The sequence below is a fragment of the Mycteria americana genome, chromosome 8, assembly GCF_035582795.1.
Source record: "Mycteria americana isolate JAX WOST 10 ecotype Jacksonville Zoo and Gardens chromosome 8, USCA_MyAme_1.0, whole genome shotgun sequence".
In the NCBI taxonomy this organism is placed as follows: domain Eukaryota; kingdom Metazoa; phylum Chordata; class Aves; order Ciconiiformes; family Ciconiidae; genus Mycteria; species Mycteria americana.
Genome location: NC_134372.1, coordinates 38992476 through 39014598, shown reverse-complemented (window position 1 = coordinate 39014598; position 22123 = coordinate 38992476). Strand labels below are relative to the sequence as shown.

Genomic DNA, 22123 nt, shown 5'->3' with positions numbered 1-22123 from the left:
AGTTTAATGCCGTAGTGTTAGAAAAATGTATACTAAAACTTTTTTCATAGTCAGGAGTAGTTGCAGAATCATATGTCTAACTTTCTATTCTCTTATAAAAACTGTGGCGATAGTGGTATGCAAATGAAGTCCAGGATCAGGGCAAATAAGTGAAGGAAGCATGGAATCTTCTCTAACAAAATTAATAAAATGTGGGACTCCTAACAAAGTAATATTGGATAGATTCTGATATTTTTCCAACCCAAATGAATAATCTTTATTTTTGTGCAATAGTAAATTGAGTAATAGTCTACTATGTTTAATTAAATTAAAAGTCCAAATTTAATTCATCTGTAGCATTCCATAAAAGCAATACTCATTTGCTAAGCAAATTTTTGATGTATAGATCTCCTGCGTACACTTAATACTGTTTTTCATAAGCACTACTGTGCTTTCACGTTCACTTACTGCACAGTCTCCCGTTTATTATCCTGACCACACCTTTGGGCCTTCAGTACTGTTACTGGCCACTTTATTGAAGAAATATGCACTGGTTTAATTTCAGGAGATGTTTAAACTTATCCTAATTAAACTGGTGCAACCTATTTTTAATGCATTTTAAAAGTGGTTTATTTTGATTCATCATAAACCTGCTCCTAAAGGTATAAACAGACAATCAGGAAAAACTACCCTGAATAAAAATACAACCTACATTGAGAGGAAACGGATGGTAACAAACCAGTTATTAGCAGTTCCATCTTGTGACTCAAGCAAGTCATACAATGTATGACTTAACAGATTGAGTCTGGGAATGGAGAAGAGTTGTGTGCGCGTGTGCACTGTGAGCCCTTCACTCGTTTCCATCAGTGCATTGTGCAATTGGAGGTGGGTTATTCACTGATGCACCTTTTTCAATTTTGTGGAAAATCCTCTAAATCATAAAATGAAGAATGAGTCACCATTTCAGGCTGCAGAGCAGCAGCTCAAATACATCAAAGTTTGCAGACATCCATGCTACTGCAGGCCAGCAGAGACAGATAATGGCATCCAAGCTGCTTTCCACTGGCAGCTTCACAAATCCACAGTGGTTATCACTTGCATGCAAGAACAGATGCAATGAACTGCAGGTGATGGTTACTCACAGGAAAAATTATTTATTTTGAAGGTCCCACCAAAGAAACTGCCCTGTCATTAGTGAAAGAAATGATGGGTTAGGATGGCCGTTTTTCTCTTAAATGGTATTTCTGAATGCATGAAGCAAGCATTGATGGGAAAAGAGTGCACAGCAGTGCAATGGCTGAAGTGTTAGCAACAAAATAAACTACTTCAAATTTCCTGTGGGGATGCTGAGGGAACACAGTATGCCACCAGAGCAGCTGCTGTGATAATGCCAAGAATCTTATTTTTGTTTTACAAGTCTTCTGTTAACAGTGTCCACGTTAGGAAATTGTATTACTGCAACCATTCTTGTCTAGGTAAAGCAGTAGCTTTGGACATAAATGCCTAAAATTCTAAAGCAGACACAGCAGTGCAAACGTTGAGTGCTGGTACTCTGCATGCATCTTTGGATTTCAAACAGCATCAATAGCACTTGAAGTTCCCTCCTTTGAAGGAGTTAGTGTGTAAGGCAGCTGAGCCACTACAGCCGACTACATGCATGCTTTCAGGCATGCCTCAAACCTCCCTGCCAGAAGTCCCTACAGATACAGTTAATGGCGGGTTCTCACAACCCCCTGCATGGCTAAGGCACCTGCCTGGACACGCTGCGGCCCCTCGGCTGCCCGAGGAGCAGCCTACCGCCCTCTCCCGCACGTAGCCGTCCCTCGTCCAGACGGGTCAGGCCGCCGGGCCACTCGCGGACCCTGCCGGCCAGAGTCCGCAGGAGCGCTGCAGATCTCACCGGGCCTCGAAGGACGCGGAGCAGACGGCCACAGCCCCGCCGCGACGGCCGCCGGCGGCGCGCTCTGCCTCTCCCCCTGTCCCTGTCCCTATCCCTGTCCCCCTCCCGGCGGGGGAGGAGGAAGCCGCCCCCTCCCAGAATGCCCCGCGCGCGGCAGAGGCCGGCGCGCCTGCGCGCTGCGCGGCCGGCTCCCAGCTCAGCGCAAGATGGCGGCGGGCGCCTCGGACCCCCTGGAAGAGATGCTGCTCTTCTCCGAGGAGGTGGACGAGAAGGCGGTCAGCGACCTGGTGGGCTCCTTGGAATCGCAGCTGGCCGGCGGCCGGGGCTCCAGCGAGGCGCCCCAGCCCAGGACCTCCGCCCCGTCCCAGCAGCAGCAGCCGCAGCAGCAGCACCAGGGGAGCCTAGCGGGGGGCAGCAGCCCCGTCCGGCAGCAGCAAGGGCATCCCGCGCCTCCTCTCGCTCCCGGGGCAGAGGAGGCGGCGGGCTGCCCCGGCGCCGCGGAGAGCCGAGCCCCTGCCCAGGGGCCGCTCCCGTCCCCGTCCCCCCCGGCGGCGGCAGCGGCGGCGGCGGCAGCGGCGGCGGCAGGGAGGGGAGTGAGTGTAAACAGTAGTAGTGTGCAGCAATCACATGGAGCGGCTCTCCTCAGCAGCGGCGGCAGCAGCCCCGGCGCGCCCGCCGCCCCTGCCCCGCCGCAGCCCGCCGCCCCCCCGCCCGCCGGCGCCCCTGCCCAGCCTGTCAACAACCATGTGGCTGCCGGCGCCGCTGCCCGGGACGCGGGGAGCCCCAGCCCCGGCCGCAGCCCGCCCGCCGCCGACAGCGCGCCGCCGCAGCGCGCCGAGGCCGCGGCCGCCGCGGGGGGGAGCGGGACCCCGGCGGGGGGCGGCGGGCCGGCGGGAGCGGCGGAGGGCGCCGCCGCCGCGACCGCGCCGCTCCCCGGCGAGGCGGCGCCCAACGGGGAGGGCGCCGGGGGCCGGCCGGCGGCAGTCCCACCAGTCAGCAGCCACGGCAGAGCCGACGCCGCCACAGCACAGACCAAGCCCGCGCACGGCCCGCTCCCCGCAGTAAACGCACTCAGTAACTCCGCCAGCCCCGCGCCCGCCGCTGCTGGCGCGGCCGCGCCGCCGGGACAAGGCTCGGTCGCCAACTGCGCCCCGCCGGCCCCCGCGGCCCCCGGCGCCGCGCCCAAGCCGGCGGTCGGCGTCGCCAAGGCGGGCGCTGCCCTCCCCGTCGCCCCCGCGGCCCCCCAGGCCCTGTCGCCCAGGCCGGCGCTGGGCGCTGCCCCCAGGATCGTGGCCCCCCAGCTGATCGTGAGGCCGCCTCAGCAGACCACCATCCAGCTGCCCCCCGGCTTCACTATCCCGCCCGGTAAGTGGAAACGCAGCAGCCGCGGGCTCGCCGCTCTTTCTAACCCTTTTTTCTTGTCTGAGGGTTTTTTTTCCCCAAAGTTGTCTTCCCGCTGCTCGACGTGCTGGAAACAAAAGAAGAGGCACCTGTCCGAGGGCGACGTCTGACAAACAGGCTGCCGTTAATGAGGATGTAATTGGTACGGGACGGACGGTTGCTAATGCAAAGTAATTATGACTGTTGGTTGATGAGTTACTTGTTTTGTCTTAGGGAGAGGGCGGCAGTCACGGTGAGTTATTTTGTAATGGTGTAGTGAGCAGTTGTGCAGGAGATAAAAAGCTGGGCTGTTAGAATAATTTTATATATGCTTTGAAGGACTCTGTTTTCTGCTTTACTCTTGATAGGCTTGAGAAGTTTTCCTTTTTCGAAAAGTGTCTTCTGCCGTCAATCAGGTGGCAAGATACAGGCTAATTTGTGTAATTTAATCTAAAATGTTTCATCTCAGTAAGTGTGCTGGTGTCATTCTCCGCTGCGTCTGGGCAGCCCTTACACCACCGGATTTTATTTCTACCTCTGAAGTAACCATTGCGTCCTGTCTGTTCTCCTTTTAGTTTCTTAACTGTCAGTACTAAAGATGTAAGTTTAGCAAGGTTGCTAACTAACCAAAACAGCATCCGTTCATCCCAGTGATTTCTACTCTAACTGCATAGTGTTTCATCTGAAATTTTGAAGGGTTCTGTGGTCCCCTACTTAGATTTCCGTATTGCAAAAAGTTGGTAACTTTGTGCCTTCTTGATTTAGGAGATGATTTAACATTTGAACTAATTTTTTATTTTTTGCTTTTAATATCAATAGCATGATAACATGTGGAGCTGTCAATGTAGTCTGAAATAACTTAATTCTTCCACCATGTTTCTTAAAATACTTGATATTTATTAGCTAAGTGGAGCAAAAATGTGATGGTGTAGAAGCTTGCTTCTAAGTGGACTTTCAGTAGTTGTGTCTTTGGCCATAGTTTATGAAACTCATGCTCCAAATTCTAATGCTCCAACCAGATAAAGCTCAGTGGTCTCGTGAAGACCGAACTAACTTAAAACAGATAAGATGTTGCTATTCAGACTGTATTAGTGCCTTTAGCCTTTGATTTCCTGTTGTTAATCTGTTTGATAATTAATATACACATATGATAATGTGTATCATAACTTTGCATACAGTTTCTGAAGTTTATTGTGTCAGTACTTGGTTCTGCTACTTAATTTTCAAACAGAAGAGGAAAACAGAGCCCTTAAAATCAATCTGGTCCAAGGTTTAGAAAATGTTACAGAAATAATACTGTGGAAAGTTATAATTTTATTTTATTATGAGATAGCTTGAAATACATTAAATTTGCATAAATATGAAGATAATATGTTCTAAGATGAAGGTATTCAGAAAATGCAATGTTATTTTTGAGTTTTTACTCTTTAAATTAGTGGATCATTTTTAATTTATTTTGAAACTCCCATATGGTAAATTTCTGTCTAAAGCAGAAATTTAGAATCAGTTTTTGAGAATAGGTTATTTTAGTATATAATACTCATAAATTGTGTATTTCATCTTTACATGGCTGACAGTAAGGAAAAATTAATTTCATAATTTAACCAGATTCTAATTTGTACATATTGTTCAGTAAAAGAAATTTAAAGTCCTCCAAACTGAATTAAAACATAACATTAATACATGAACATTTATGCACCTATAATGGTTATTATGTCTGCAACTTTTTTGAAACTGTGTGGCATGTATTGCAATTAATTTGTCCATTCCATTCAATTTTTTTTTTATTCAGAATGAATTTTATAAAATTGGAAGATAAATTAGCAAAACACCTGTGAATCAGTGTAACGCAAATAGAGTGTGTATTTTTTAATGCATAGCAGGCATTATCCTATGAGGATTTTTATATAAGGTTCACAACATAATCAGAGGAGCGATACCTGTTTGGCCACTTGGCAACGTACTAATTTTTGTATGTCCAGAGGGTTTAGGAATGGTGTGTATCAAATACATCACCTGCTTACAGAATTTTCTATAAATATAAACCCTGAGCTTTGGTGCTTGAAGGGCTAGTGAACCTAAAATGCTATCTTTTTAAAGAATTTTTATGGTGTGTTTTTTTTTTCCCCAACTCTTCTTTTAAAAATTACTCTCTGGGCTTTGAAAGAGAGTTAGGATCATGTCTTTTAGATGTGGTCCTTGCTGTAGCTCTCTGTGCCTTTTATCTTAAAGCTTGATTTCCACAAGTCTTTAATTTGTAGTAGCAGAAATTTGCCTTCTTTTCATGCTTTTATCAGTGACGGTTGGCTGGGAGCACCTAAGACTACGTGAGTGAGGGCTTTTATTGGTGCTGCAGTTCACTCACGTGTTCATCCCAGGACTGGGATTTGTATTTCTGTGTCAGACACTGAAAGAAAGACTTTCTTGGTATAAGGTACTTTTGAAATTTGTTACTTGCTTGATGTAATACTGTTCAAATTTCTTTATCCTCATGATATGTTGCAAGCCGCATCCATTTGCTGAGGTGTTTTTTTTTCTGGGAAGCTAATAATTAGAAGTGGATGTAAGCTTTTACCTTCTTTATTTTCCCTTGAAAAGTTAAAAAAGATATACGAAGCAATTTGCATGTAGAGATAAGTTGCAGAAATGACATCTACTGACTTTATCAACAGAATAAAAGTTGACTTCCTAGATCCTTATTTTTTGGTTCTCCAGTAGTTACAGGCAAGATGTTTTTCTGGTTATAGACCCATTGTATCCTATGTTGTATCCTATCTAGGTTAAATTATTAAAATGTATTCTGGAACGAACTTGGAAATTCTTGTAAAATAATCTGGCTGGGGAACTGCTTCTTAATTCTGAGAGAACTAGAGGAAGCGCATCACATGCTTTGCAGTGATCTTGAATAAGTGTGAAGCTCCAGATGATCCAGGGACCAACTTAACCAGTCTCCCCTTTTCTGTCCTGCTGATTGTGGAAAACTTAGGCCAGTTACACTTGGGGCAAAACTTGATGGCACTGACTGTGTTGTGTAGAAGGCCTCTATTTGTGAAATGTGTTACTAGAAAATAATCTGAAAGTATTATCATTTACTTCCAAAAAGTCTTAGAAAACACTTGCCAAGTACTCAGTTAATTTGAAAACAATTCCTTTGGTGTTTTCCTAAAATATCTGCACTTGTATGATTCTGTGCTGAGGAGTAGTTGTGTTGGTTTTCTGGGTATGACGATATTTTTTCTTGATGTCTGAACCACAGGTAGTGCCTCCCAATACGGTGATGGTGGGTCCCAAATAAATCCATGTGTTAATGCTCAACAATTAACTAAATCTCAAATACTGTATACTCAGAAATGTGTGTCTGGCCTAATGTTTGCATGTACACATCCCCTAAAGCTGTTGTTTTAGTAAAGGTCTCATGTCATTGTCCTGGTATGTTCATAGCGGATTCTGTTCTCAGCTACTGGATTGTTGTTATAGTTTACTTTTAATGAATATTTCTTTCTAATTTTATTCTGCTGACCCTGGCTAGACTGCTGCAAGTTGCTGTACGCCTGTACACTCAAGTGACAATTTTTTTTTTCATCACTGTTATCCATAAACTGCAGTTATTTGAATTCCAAACTGAATTGAGTATTAGTTTTTGTCTGCTAGTAGGGGCTCCTTTTCTTTGAAATAAAATCTCATGTTACACCATAATAAAAAAAAAAAAGATACAGTATAAAGAAAAATGTACAGTGCTATACATTAATGTTATTCTGTATTCTGTAGTTAGATAGTTCTTTATATATTATTCTTCATATTATTCTTTAGTCTATAGTTATTGTTACTTTGTTCTCATTAGGTATGGTCTTGGTGCGCACGGATGCTGGACAGCTTGTAATGGTGCCTCAGCAGGCTCTAGCACAGGCTCAAATGCAGGCTCAAGTACAAACACAGGGACAAGGTCCTACCAGCATTTCACCTAGACTTTCAGTGCCCACAACTGGCCCTGTTTTTCGCCTCTCAACAACTCAGGTATGTCTGGCTTCATTGCACTTTACTTTTGTGCATGATGTTTTCCTCTGTCTTACACACTGTTAGCTCATATGTTTTTGCAAATGTGCTTTCCTCCCCTTTTTTGTTGTGAAAACAGGAAAAACTTACTCAAATGCAGTTTATTTTCTGAGGCCTAGGATTTTTTTTTGTATTTCAGAAAAAATCTACTTTATGGAGTCTCTCAAGACCTTGTTCAGACTGTGAGGTCACTGGAGGCTAGAAGGCTCAGTCTTAGCCAGAACTTAGTTTGAACTGTATACCACTGGTTCAGTAAGCACCCCTTGTTCCTCTGAATCAGAAGCATTGTGATATCCTAGCATGCTGAATGGATGCACAGGATAGCTAGATTTCACTAGAAATTAGAAAAGAAAAAGCCAAGCACATTCAATACAAGGAGTTGGAATAATTAACTTTTCTAATATACTTTATTCAAAAGAAAGTTTTGATTCCTTTGATTCACCTCTGGGTGTGATCTGTCTACACTTAAAGTTTTGTCTGTGTTATGACTACATTTCCTTTGTCGTATGGATTGACAGGATAGTATGCTTTCCTACCCCAGACTCTTCAGTGGAGTGTGTTTATTTCAACTCAGAACTGATTTATTTTCAAGGGTGAAGGTGTATTGTTTTTTAAATTACTTGATAGCCTACCAAGTGCATTGGTTTAGAATTTTGTAGGGAGGCTGTTTAGCTTTGGGCCATTTGGGGCTAGAGCTGAACTATCTTGCTAAAATGTAGAGGCAAACATCTTTGGATGTTAGTACAGGGCAGCTGTGCCATAATAATAATAGGCGGAGTTTAAGGTAGTTTTGCCTAAGGTCTTTGTTTGCAGATGTGATGAATAATTCTGAGTGGAAAGAGGTGAAGAAGGTGTCTTTATAATTTTTTAATTTATTGTTGTATAGGTTGCTTGAAATAACTTAAACATATATTTCCTGATGTTTAACATTTGATTACTGTCCAATTATATGGTTTGTGCATTACACCATATTTATAGTCTAAAAGATAATTGTTTAATTCAAAACTGAAAACAATTATAAACTTTTCAGAAGAGAAGGAAGCCAGAATAAAATTGGAGACTTGAAAATAAATTACTAACGTGAGGCAATCTAAAACACAGAGTAGATAACTAGAATGTTAAGCTTTAGAAATGAGTGTCACTAGGAAGACTGTAGCTCAATGGAATGTATCTCAGGAAAGACATAAATAAAAGCCTGGAAGCACTTGAAGACCTTTATGCTCTCAGAAAAGAGATAAGTGCGGTATTGGATGGAATTCGTAAAAAAACTCTTAGCAGAAAAGGAAGCCGTTTAATGTTTACATTTGTGATATCTGGAAGGACAAGAAGACTTGTAGAAGCCTTCAAAGATAAATGTATTTCAGGAAAAATAAACACAGAGATAAGCCTGTGTTAATTTCGAGATTTTTTTGACTAGTTTGACGACAACAAAAATCCAGACAAGTTGTTCTTTTCAGTTTGTATGTCTGTCTTCGGTTGTTTGGGGCTTTCTTTGTAAATAAGTACAATCAGTTCTTTAGTAGTGACTACAAGGGACTGTATAGCACACATTCTAGCAATGGATCCTGAGACAAGTGCATAGCATAAATGCAAAACAGAAATTGTGGAGTGGGACTGTACCAAGAACATGATCTCAGTCTGTTAGAATGAGTTTGTTTTATCTGTTTCTGTTTCATGCTGTTAGTTTTCATGTAACTTTAACTGCTGTGGCCAGCATACAGAATTAAAATTCAGAGTGGAAACATTCATGGAAAATTAAATATTAACAAATTGTCTGTAGTTTGAAAACGTTTGAGGAATACATTTTTATTGTACATAGAACCTTAGGAAGCATACAAAAATGTAGACTGACTGCTTGGCTATGTGTGTTCAGTCTTTATTAGAAGACTGGAGTTTGGATCCCAAAGTCAACCTTAAGATGTGTGCACAGCAAATGTTGGGAGTTGATCATGTTGGCCTCAGGCAGCTGTTCTCTGGTTATATGAAGCAGTTAAGGTTGCAGAAGGAGTATAATCTGACTTTCTGGATTTATATAAAAATAAACCTGTGATGATACTACATGTTCATGTGTTTGTAGAGATACCTAAAAATCTGAAGGAGTTCAGGTATTAGAAAGATGTAATTGTTTTTGTGCAGAGTTCTGCCCAGATAAATACCCCGCTGCATTATAGATACTGCTTTACACTTGTTAGTGCTAATAAACTGGTTGAGAATAGAGGAAACCAGCAAGGCCTTATGAATGATAAACGTCTTGCAGGATGCAAAAGTTTGATTATTTTAGTGTGGCAGGATTAGAATCATGGTATTGTAGCTTGTCAGGATTCATCTCCTTTGACAGATCTTTGTGGTAGCTGCCCAAACTGTACTGCATCATTTCTTTATTTGTTGTAATTAGCAAGGATAAGAAATAACTAATATTGTCCTTGGGAAATGTAAATTGAACTTCCATGACTCTGCATGTGGTCTGCAGACTCTTCTTTCATTTTTACAGTGCTTATGTTTTATATATGTTTGACCTTAGAGTGTTCTTTAAAAATGATGGTTGACAACCTTTTAAAACCAGATTGTAAGGGTTTAAATTCTAAAGGTTTATCATATCGGAACTAGACACTAGACTTTTATTTCATTAGGTGGGTGGTTTATAACCAGAGATTATTCATTGGTTTTCTGGAGGAAATGTCCAATGACAAATATTATGCTAAGGTTTTAGAAGTATCAGTTACTTGTTTGAGTAGTCATTATGATTAACCAAGAAAAAGGATCAAATTCTAAAATAGAGGAAATTGTGTGTACTGATAATTTTTTCAGTGAGTTTAATTATAAACTTTTTTCTTTCAGAATCAAATTCTGATGTGTCAGAAAGCTAAATTCTGTCAATTAAAATTTTCGGTAGAAATTTAAAATGTATGGAAAATAGCATCTCATGTTTTTATGTCTGTAAAGTGTAATATTCAGGAGTCCTAATCTCCACTGTGACTGAACACAGAAAAATTGTGTGTGCCATTAACTCAAGGCAGACAGAATGTAAACATTAATTGCTTGAGTCCTGTGAAATATTTTGCAAGATTGATGAACATTGCAGGCTATGTGGTTTTAACCTCTAGAACATCAAATACCTCTCTCTCCAATATGTTAGTGGAATGATTGTTACGTTACTGTGCAGAGCTCATTAAATTTACTATTATTCAATTATTTTAAGATAGTTTTATTTGGATTAAAATGCAAGGTGCTTTAAATGTGTAGTATTTAGTGATGTACTTCAGTCACTGAGTTTGTGTTTTACTCTACTTTTACCTATGTAGAAAGTCTATGCAGGTGGAAGTTTGCGGTCTACCATAAGCATTCTAGGAAATAGTATCCTGTTATGAAGAATGTATGATCTGTCTCAGAAAAGCTATAGCTTTCATGGTTCGTAGGTATTATGGTTGCTTTTCTTCAGTGTCCTAATTTTTAGCCAGTGTCAAGTGTCACAAGTTACTCAGCTAAGTGATTATTTTCAGTGTTATAGTTAATTTGTATATACACTTTAAATAATTTTTGTGTTAAGAAAGTGTGTTATGAGCTATTAGTTAGATGTAAAACACAGGTTATTAAATAATATGCCAAAGAAGTTGCAAAAGCTGGCAGTTACTTTTGGCAACTCATTAAGAAGTGTTGAGAGTGATAACTGGAGAATATAAAATGAATTATGAAATTACCTTTTTAAAAATTACAAGAAAGATCGTCTGAAAAATTACCAAAGTGTTCATCTAAATTTGAAACTAATCGACAACTAATTTATTTCTCCTTCACTCTCAATAAAGGACGAGGGGAAAATAAGGAAATGTTTCAAATGTTCTTAAATGAGATTGAGTTGATCAATACATACAGAGCTGTCCAGTTTCTAAAGTGCTTCTGCAGCCTGGTAGTATAACAGGATTTCTTCCCGTATCCCAGGGCTGTCATTTGATACATCTTCTCCCAGTTATTTGGGAGGAAAACAATTCAGATTTCCTATGAAAATTCCTCTAGCTTTAGTAGGTGGGCTTAGATCCAGGACACTGTGTGAGGAAGGAGCCATCTTTCTCTAGGAACAATGGAAGCTGCTGAAAGAGAGAAAGTGTAGTCTGTTTTCCCTTGGGATTTAGTGTATGGGCTTAGGATAATGCTTTCCTTGAAGACAGTGCCTTTATCCTTACATGTTGCATTGCTGAAGGTTTGGAAGTCAAATATCTGTATACAGTAGTATTTACCTCTGTAGGGAACTGATACAGCCATCCCTCTTCCCTTCCCAAGTTAAATACATATTGATTGCAGTACCAAACACAAAAGTTCAGAAAGATTAAAATACATAACTTCCCGTTCACCCTACATTAATCTCTTCTCTACATGTGCAGTGTATTACGGTCTTTGCATGATAAATGCACAAAGATAAAAGCTTCAGCTAGGCAATCAAGGCACACAACTGATGTCACACAGCAAACTTACATCTGGTGTTTCTTACATTTTGAGTGCTTGGCTTTGCTATTTAAGTTATTGTTTGACTTTTGTTTTTTGTAATACCTTTGTCTCATTTTTTGCAGCTTTTAGGAGTAGAGGATGTAAGCAAATGTAGTACAGCTTTGGGGACAATTTTGTGTTAGATTCTTGGAAGAAGATAGGCAAATCCATTTTGAAAGGAAGACTTGGGTTCTTTTCTCAAGTCTTCAGTGGGGTAATCTTTGATTAGACATTTACTTATGCTCTTCTCAATTGCTGCTGTGTAAACTATGAATAAAATCTGCTTGTTTTCAGTTCCTAGTGGAATTCTGGAAAACTGGCTAATCAGGATAAATAAGTACCTTGTAGGAAGGGTCTCAATTTTGATCAGTTCAATGCCAAGCTCAAAGGGTCTGGAGCATGGGAATGTGTCCCAAAAGGATGTACAGTGTCTGAAGCACAGAGTCAGAAGCAGTGAAATGGATTCAGTCAGAAGAATCAGAATATGAAAGTAACAGACTAATATGGAGAAAGCAGTAATTGAGAGAAGTACCTGTAACAGGAAGATGTACTTGATATTTTAATGATCTTTTACAGTTACAGTCTTTCTGGTTTCTTTAAGTAAAATATTCAAGAAAAGCATGAATAGGTACAATTGTCCCATAAAATAGTTTTGGTTTAGGTCCAATTATAAGATTGTAGAGGACTGTAATGGGGGGATATTAACTACAGCTAACTACAGTTTTTTTAGGGAAAAAATATTGCAAAATATTCAGGCATATAAAACCAAAACATTTTTCAGATTATGAATATAAATTCATCTTCTTGGTGCAGCTACCAGAGGCTTGACTTTTTTAAATTGGTATCCTATGTTTTACATGGAAGTACTCAGTCTTACCAAATATTATTATAATCTTTTGATGCGTTAAGAAGTGCAATTTTGTTGTACTGTGAATACATTTTCAGTGATAACATGCTTGTTTGAAAAACCATACTTAATGAAATAAAAAAGATTTGGATGTTTAAAGCAAACATTGATTTGAGTTAACTGTGAATAATTGTGATTGATCAATTTTCTCTTTCTTCATGACTTTAGTTTCCTTTTAGTTTTTGATTGACATTAATTTTAGCTGAATATTAAAAAGTGATTAATGTTGCCAAAATTTTATCTGCTATAGGATCATAGTTAAGGTACAGGATTTTTAGGAAACAAGTGATAATTTGATGGAACTTCAGTTGATCTTAGAAAAATTTTGTTCTGGATTCTTGTATTACAAGCAGGTCAAATAAGCGTGGGTTTGTTTGCATTACTATATTCTTCAGAGATAATAAGTAAATTTGGAAGTCTTTTCGAACTGGTTATTTAGATTGCATTAAATTTTTGCCTCCACATCTTGTTTTGAAGCTTATACTTGTGGAATTATGAAAAATGGTTAGGTGCTGCCATCTAGTTTTTCTTTGGTGAGTTTCTTTTGTTTATCTACATTTTTCATTTGTACAGTTTATGACTTTTCATGCTTTTGATGCAGATTTTGTTTGCTGGTTTCAGTATCTTAATACCCAGTTGGATTTACATTCATAACCAAAAAGCAAAAAATAAGTTACTTATTTTAAATTATTTTTAATTAAAATTATTTTATGTTACAAGATTAAAGTGCTGCTGTACACCAGGAACATAAAGTGAGTATCATACAGGAAAGACCAATGTTAGCTTGGCCCATAATATTTTGTTGCGGAGTATCTGTTATCGGAACTTACAAATTGGGTGAAATAGTGTATATTGGAGTTTTCATGAGACTGCTACTGAAAATGGATTTGGTCTTAGAGTTTACTAATGGTTTTGTTTCAAGTTAGATTCAAAATGTGTTTTCCAGTATTAAGTTGCTTTGTATATTTTTAGCGATCAGAAAAGGTAGGGTAAAGTTATGTGTAAAGTTTGATGGTTTAGTCCAAATATTTAGGCACATAAATGGGCTACTTAATAATTCTTCTGCTACAAATATGATTACCAATCACTTGAGTTTTCTTTCCGTTACATAAATAGTCCAATCAATATAGATGGATGTATTTTTAAGAAAATGACAATTCTTTTCTAGCTTTGGTTTTATTTTTTTGCTTCAGGCATTTTTCTAACTTCTACTCTGCAGAATTTCACGTTCATGATATAAACTTTACTGGTTTGTTTTCTGACATTCACTTTCTGTTAAGTTTCACTGTACCATCCTTTTTCAAAATGGAAAAAAAAGTCTTTTGAACTTGTGAAAAGTGCTGAATCACCTGCTCTGGAAGTGGCTATATTTTTGCTATGAAATACGTTTGATGCAGACAACAGCAGCTTAGTCTTTGCCATCACGTGTGATGTTGAGAGCAGTTCTAAACTTTTCTGATGTTTCACAAGCTGCTGTTCTTGCTAAAGCGGAGCCTTTCAAGTCTGAGATAGTTCTGATAATACGCTATGCCTGTGTTTTCAGCAGTGTTTGTATTTTTATGTCATCTTCTAGTTTTGGTAATTTTTTTCTTGGTTTTTGAGCTCTTTTTTCTTTCACACTGTTTTTCCACACCCTTTCTGCTTTTCTGACAAATGCTTATTTTACTTTTTGCAGAAATTTTAAGAAAATGGATAAATCTTTGTTGTTGCCTGAGGTGCATTACCACTGTTATCAAATAAGCTATTCTGTACTATTTCTTTTGTATAGACAGTTTTTGGGTTTCTTGTGCAACGTTCTGGAGAAGACGTTTGTATTAGCAGGGCAGGTAGGTTGAAAGGCCAGAGAAAGTAAAAAATGTGTGGTCTCAGCTATGCTTTAACCACAAAATCATTTTCCTTCCTTGATTTCATGGTGAGTGAATCTTTCTGTATAAGCAGATAAGTTCTTGCTATTTACAAATTCTACCATTTACATTTTCATAGTATTAACGTATCTTTCAAAACTTTTTAGAAAACACTCAAACATTAGTAAGGCTGTAAAATTAAACATGCAAACATCAGGAAATGCTATAAAGAAGGTTCCTGAGCAATCTAATAGTGGCTCCCATGTGCATATGCATTATACTGCATGACCACATACTACTGTTATTTTTAATTTCTACAGTACGTAGGCTGGACAGTCTTAATTAATGAAGAATTATGTAATATTTTTTTCCTCCACTGTTCAGTGGGTTGCTCCAGGCTTATTTGCTGCATATTATCTAAGCCCCCCTCTGAAGTGGGAATTAATAACCAAGCAGGTTTTTTTGTGAAGCTTATCCCTATAACACTTTCTCAACAATGCAGGGGATTGTTGAGAAATTAAGGGGATTATTAGTCTCTTTTTATGAGTAGAAAACAGAGCCCAATTGCCTCTATTTTAAATATTGAGTTAAAAATACTGGTTAATTTTTTGTGTTCAGTTTGACTTCATTGTTTTCACTCCTGGTCACAAACCCCACATTTAAAGTTGTCTGGCCTAAGAGGCATTATTTACAATAGATTACCTACATTTGCATGCAACACAAGTACTGAGAAATTGAGGCAGGGGTAGAATCTAATTGTAGGGCCAAAATTTGGCTGCTTTTTATCCACCAGATTCTTTGGATGAATCCTAGTGATTATAGATGGACCAGCCACTTCACCAGAGAATGAGAAAGTACTTTGATAGTGTATTATATAGGTATTTGCTTATACCAACAGGATGCTGAGACTTCAGAGGTAGGGGTTTTGGACTTAGAACCCCTGGTTTCTGAACGTTTTCTCTGGTGGCCCCAAGCTCCTCTGCCTATCTTGTCTAATTGCTCCCAGTCCTGTGTCTTCCTCCCCTGTTGTTCTTCTAGTTCGTGAACCCAAATGGGACGTCACGAATATGAGGAACACAGCAGTGTCTCCCTGCTTTGGGTTCTGATGCTTGACTCCAGTGATGCTGTGGTGTCCCAGAAGTGTGGTGGCAATGAAGGTTCTGCCTCTGTTGGCTGACTTGTTAGAGATTCTGCCTCCAGTCATTTTCTGCAATTGTGGGCAAATGTCAAGTCTTTAAAGGGTTAGTACTTTGGCTCAATTTGGCTATATTTTTACCAGAGTGAAAAAATCAAATCCCTGACACACAAGTTACTCTTCAACTGACGTCTTAAGTGCATGTTCCAGATGAACCACGACCAAAAGAATTGAGAGGCAGTCAATGAAGTTTCTCCATGATCTCTTTGGAAATCTGTCAGAATTTTAACTATTGGAAAACAAGAGTTTGGTAGTGGGGAGCGTTATGATACCTTACTAGTAGGTGGAACTACCAGCCATACCTGTAAGAAAGGTTGTATAAATTAGTTACTCTGAAATGAGCTACCAGATTTGACCTTAGCCTATGCTTCTGCAAGTGTCTGCAGCCCCGCCTTAGTTTTCTCTTTGTTAAACACTGTCTTTTATTATTTGAGGCATCAGGGCATCTTAGCATGGCCTATTTTGTTTGTGAGAAATCTTCAAGATTAATGATTAAAAATAAAATGAAGTTTTCTTTCAGATTTTGCAAATTTAAATCTAAACTTAAAGGTCATATTCTGCTAAAACTGAGTTTTGCATAGTACCTAGCAAAGCCAGGTACTGGAAGACACAGAAGGAGGTGTCATGATGTGTATCGTGATAAACTTGCCCCTGCTTTTGTGTTAATGTTTGTTCAAACGCTATTGGCGTATTTTCTTTCTTCCTTTTGTGATTGATAGTGGCCAAGTTTATTGACAGGACTGATCATGAAATGATGTATACAACATACTTGTCAAAAGTAAGCTCTCTTGCTTTGTAGTGCAGAGACTGTGTTGCTGGTACCCTGAGTGTTCATCAGTAGGTGGTACTATAGTACAAAATACAAGGATACCACAAACCTGTTTCCAAGGATTTACATACATCAGTGTACTAACTTGTGGCAGCTTTAATTGTCTTGATTTTATAAAGCTGTGAATACACAATGCAATCGCTACAATTGGTGTAGTCCTGCCTTGGCAGTGACAAATAATCCCTGGATATTTTGGCATATTTTCTCCATATTCAAGTGTCCTGCTTTTTCAAATGCAGCCTTGTATGTTCATACATAGCCTTGCATTTTTCAAATGCAGCCTTGTATATAGAGGCAGCTTATTTGTGCATAGCAGGTACAATGCGATTTGCTCCTGTTTACGCCTTGAGCTTTGCCTCTGTATTCATGTGCCCAGAGCTCTGGGGAGAAGGTCTATGTAGGAAAGTTAAAGTGTAGTTATTTAGGGAGTGGATTTACAGGACGCAGAGTAATTCCACACTAACTTCTTCTGTGAACAATTATAACGTGCACTGACTGCCTTTGTGGAAGTGAGTTACTGCACACTGAAACTGGAGTCAGTTGCATTATCCGCATGACATGTGCAGGCAGGATGAACCTTGGGACATCCCCCCTCCAAGCTGGCCAGACATGAGCCAGATCCGTTTTGAAATCCCTGTTTCCACAGTAGCACTGTGCTGCGCTCCACTTACAATTTCTAACCTCTCTGTGTGGACAGAGCCAGCTCAAGTGTGTATGCAGAAGGCTATCTTAAGCATCCTCAAGTGTCCCCATGGAGATTGGTAGGGGATTATATGCTGTATTCATTCATGTTCTAGTTTCCTGCCTGTTAATGTGAGAGTACAGGGAAAAAGCCTCTTAAACATTACTTTCATGTATTTAGGAAACGTAAAAATATGTGATGTGTCTAATCAAAAATAATACAGTTACATTTGGAAATATGTTCCTTTCTAAGTCTCTCTTGGTAATTTTGGAATTTAGCATCATACCAAGCCTTAGCAGTTTTTCTTTAAAGAACATCATAAATTCTTTTAGATTGTTCCAGTAGGAGCTTGACACGTTGGGTTATGATTTTTTTAATATAATGTTGATCTTTTTTGTTTTCTTTTTGATGGATTTCTCATGAGATCTGTTTACAGCTTTCCTTTCATAGAAAACATAGCTATTTGTTTCTAAATAGTTTTTACTAGTTCTTCTTGAAGTATTTGTGTTGGGAGTCCTTATAGTGTCTTCTGGCAACTTGTAGCTGTCATTTGAAGATCATTTCCACAATACTTAAGAATTTCTCTAGGCTAGTTCCTTGTTATGTTTCTCATCTACTCATTTCATGCTTACCTTTTTAACATTTATGAGTTTTAGAACCACGTTAGTAAACTGTTGCATTACTTTGTTTGCAGTTCTTTGATAGTAAGGCTTTTTTTTCATATCCAACATATTAATAGATTTTACTGCCATTTTGTATCAAAGGCTTTTGTAACTATTGATTTTTAAATCTGAGGGTGAATTTAGTCTTTATGTTGCACAGTTTGCTCCTGTGGTCTGGCATGGTGGAATACTATGTGTGGAATGTATTGCATACTTAGTTGGATAATACGCTGTTATGATACTGAAATTTTATATTTTAATTATATGCAGTTTTGTTTTCAAGTATGTTCCTGTGATGAATTGTGGGCATTTATTAACTGAGAAAAATTCTCTAGCTAGCAGTCTGAGCTATTTATTTGTGGATTTCTGGCTGCAGATCTTTCTTGGAACTGAGTAGCTGGTTCCAGAAGTTTGCCTGGTTGTCTGCTTGCTTTGTAAATCCTCACCTCTGAAGTACTGACAATAAGGGGGTAGATAACACAGGCATGCTGTGTTTTTAGGTTGGAAACACTGATTGTAAGCAAATGAACAAGATGCACAGTATTTGTGTTTTTAAATGCAAACATTCATCAGGTAAATATAGTTTCATTCAGCCAGTATTTTAAGGAAATCGAAGCAAGTGACTTCTTTGCAATGGAGGGAAGAGGTATGGTATCTAAAAACAGAAAAAGCTTATATGATCCTTCTTCCAAAAAACCAGACAATTCTACCTATTCATGATGATGCTGTTTATTGCCTCTAGGCTGTCTCAGTATGAAAGACATCCCTAGTCAAGATTTTAAAAATCTTTAAAGCTATCCAAACAAAAAAAAAGGTTTTGTTCAGATGTCAGGTAGATTCTTTTTTTCCCCTCTTTTCCCCAAGTACAGAAGATTGATATCCAGTAGATGATGTTGCTGGACTGATTGGTAAGGAATGCTTGGGGCTTTGAATGCCTGCCTGGGCCTCTGTTCCTTTTGGAGATCTCTTAAGTATACTGGATGTTCTTTGAAGAAGTATTTTATGTAGGTCTACTAGACAACGTAAGAATCTAAAATACGCCATTCTTTATAAAAATATTAATTATAGAGACATATAACTTAAAATGTAAATCAAGGAAAATTAGTTTTATCTTGTGAGAAACAATAGTGTCTGTGATTTATTACTCCAGCCAGTTAGAAAATTTGTCTTTTCTAAGTATGTGTTTGAATGCAAATCTTAATAAATGCAAGTTATAAGAGGCCAGTGGGGCCTCCATTTTTAATAACGAGTGGTTTTCTTTTTGTCATAATTGCCATATTGTGTGAGGTATTTCTTCCATAATGGTATTTACATTCCTGTAGAATTAAATAACTTCCGTGGAGACATTTTTTATTCCTAAATCTTGTCCTTTTATATGATGGTAAGAGATTTCAATCTCTCTCTCCCAATTAAAGTAAATTACAAACCCAATTAATATGTTTGCTGCATGAGGCAAATTTACTGAGTTGTAGAGTATGCTATTGAGTGAAAGGCTGTAAGCCAGTCATTTTCCTTTGTCTGCACTTACCATTCCAGTTGCTGTCTGGTAACAGAGTGTGCGTTTTATGACAAAGATTCTCAAAATGCTTAGAATTCATTTCTGTGCAAGTTAGTTTCTATGTAATTTAATCTGAAATTATTTTGAAAATATTTTTCTGCTCTCCGAATTTTCTCTCCATATTAATTTTCTTCAAGAAAAAGTACTACAAAAGCCCCTTAAATACCAAAATGACCAATATGTGTTACTGGCAATTATAAACTCAAATATTGATGAATACTGCCATGTAAATATTACAACTGAACTAATACATCAGTGTAACATCAGTTTTTGCACATCACATCCTATTTTTTCTAATCTTTTCCACGTATCTGTATGAGAAATAGCTTTTAGGAGAAATATTGCAAACATATTGTTGAACATACGAAAACTCATTTTTGCATTATTTGTGAATATATATTTAAGAATATATTACCATTTTTTGTTTTTTGCAGCGTTAATAATAATTACTCATGTAATCACTATTATTAAAAAGTCTTGGAGATCAAGTTACGAAGGAGGAAAAAATTAAAATGCTTATTTTTCCTTTATTAGCAACCAACTTCTGTAGCCACATCTACTGTCCGCCTAGGACTTCCAGTGCAAGCCAAGGTTGTTCAATCAACTGCTACACCTGTCAGTGCTACATCTGCTGCGACTCTGCCAGGAGGCTCTATTCTTTCACATACCACAGTAAGTAGTAGGAATATAAAAAGCAGAAGATGTGTGAAGAAAAGGATGTTTGTAATTACATGGTTTTTTTAAAGTGAATTTTAATGTGCATATGTTTGCTTTTATCGCAAACATAATCCCAGAAATTAATAATGAATGTATAGTCAGACTGTGTTATGTAGGTGCTGAGTGATAGCCTAGATCTTATTTTCTGCTGTTTCCTAGATGATAAAAAATTTGGGGGTAGTATAGATTCAGTTTTAAGCTTTTTTTTTAAAAGAAAAACTTAAATCAGCTGGACTTACAAATACTGTGTCAGTAGTGGACATGCTGCACTACGTTTGTCCCCTGTCGAGAGCTACGGTGTCTGCTGCGTGGTCACCAGTGCCACAAGATCCGCGGCATTGCCTGTGGTATTTGCAGTGCAGGTGCCTGGGTCAGCTTGTTCTGCATCTGTGCCCAAGACAGAGCAAAGCTCTGCAGTCAGGCTGGATTGGGAGGTCCTGGTAGCTGCTGCTCAGCGTGTTATGCTGCCTGGCTGAGCTCTCTAGCTTCTGCAGTGCCGTTTGGTGTGTCTTTCTGAGACGTTTTGGCACTTGGAAGGGTGGCATATTAGGTCAGATAAAGTATGAGAGCTGAACTGGATGGTGGGGGCGTGTGTATGTGGTGCTCTGTGCAGCCTGATAAGCTTTCCAGCCTTCTAAGCTTGAGTGTGCACAGCATGATCTTTGCCTGTGGCCCGGCTAGGTCCGGGATGGTTTTGTTTGCTAGGGCTTTGCATTGGTGCAAAAGCATGTATGCTGCTTCTGGGTTCAGATTAGGTTGGGAAGCTGTGTTACTGCATTTGTGTCATCTGGATCTGAGCTGTCACTGTAACTGTGATATAGGTAATTGTAAACCTGATGACATGACCACAGATCATTGGGAATTGACTTGTTTATATCAAGGACCAAATTTACAGAAAGTTGAGTTACAGAAGTCACGTCATCATGGTGATCTTAAAGGGCTGGATAATAGCAACTAATTTTTTAGTGGTACATTTGTTTTTGTAATAAAAAGAACTTCAAATGAGGACTTTCACTGTTCAGTAAAGGGTGACAAAATTAGGATTATAATAAGTAAAGTCAATGGTTTTATTTTGTCCGTAAGGGTGTATTTGAAAGGAAACAAGTTTTTCTGTCAGGCTTTCAAGAACTTTATGGTTGAGTAAAAGAATTAAAAGAAGATAATTACCTATTTTTTCAATATAAAATATTAATAGGTATCAGTAGCTACAACGAGCGCTCAAAATTTATTCAAGACAACAGTAGCAACTGGAACATCAGCTTCTCAACAACCTGCAGTAATTACTGGTGGACAAACTCAAGCTTCAGCACAAAATCAGGGTCAGCCTCGGCTGCCACTTCCACCTCATACGACAGCACAAGTACCAGCACAGCCCCAGGTCATACCAAGCTCTCCTGTACCTGGAACTACAGTTGTATCACAGGTAAGTTTTTTAAAATATTAGAAGCTTGGTTTTCTTAGTACTTGATGAACTTCTAAGGTCTGTTCAGAAGCAGAAAGAACTTTTTCTTCATGCAAGCACACTTCCCGTGATGGAACAAATACTTTATAAACAAGAAACCCTTCCCCTCATTTCAACTAAATGGGATACAAATTCTGAGAGGCAGGAAGAACACTTGTGGTCAGTTTTCCCCATCCTGCCATGTATGTGTCAGTAGTGAAAGAACTATTGTATTTCTGTAGACAGAACAATCAGGCCTTCAGTCTATGGCCTTCATTATTATCGTGTTGCTGGGCCTCAAAACTGTGGTTAGACTGAAGTGTAACATTTCTTTTTCTCGGAGTAATTACATCATATAGAAATAATGGCTTGAAAAAATTAAAGCATCTGTTTTCCTACTGATGAAGAAAAGATTAGATATGATGATGTGTGAAGACTATTTCTAATTTGACTTTACTGCTCTAGCTGCTTTCTACAAAAACATATTGAATCAATCA

At 39.0% G+C, this 22123-nt stretch overlaps 1 protein-coding gene across 2 annotated transcripts in view; it reads left to right on the top strand.

Annotated features, from left to right (window-relative positions):
* Positions 1-2049: 2049 nt before the first annotated feature.
* Positions 2050-22123, top strand: part of LOC142413985 (transcription initiation factor TFIID subunit 4-like) — a 148942-nt gene continuing 128868 nt past the window's right edge. For both annotated transcript variants that reach the window (XM_075510770.1, XM_075510769.1), the window contains exons 1-4: positions 2050-3244; positions 7101-7273; positions 20003-20140; positions 21381-21608. In XM_075510770.1, coding sequence (XP_075366885.1) covers positions 2086-3244; positions 7101-7273; positions 20003-20140; positions 21381-21608 — 1698 coding nt within the window. In that variant the 5' untranslated portion in view covers positions 2050-2085. The remainder of the gene's footprint in view (positions 3245-7100; positions 7274-20002; positions 20141-21380; positions 21609-22123) is intronic.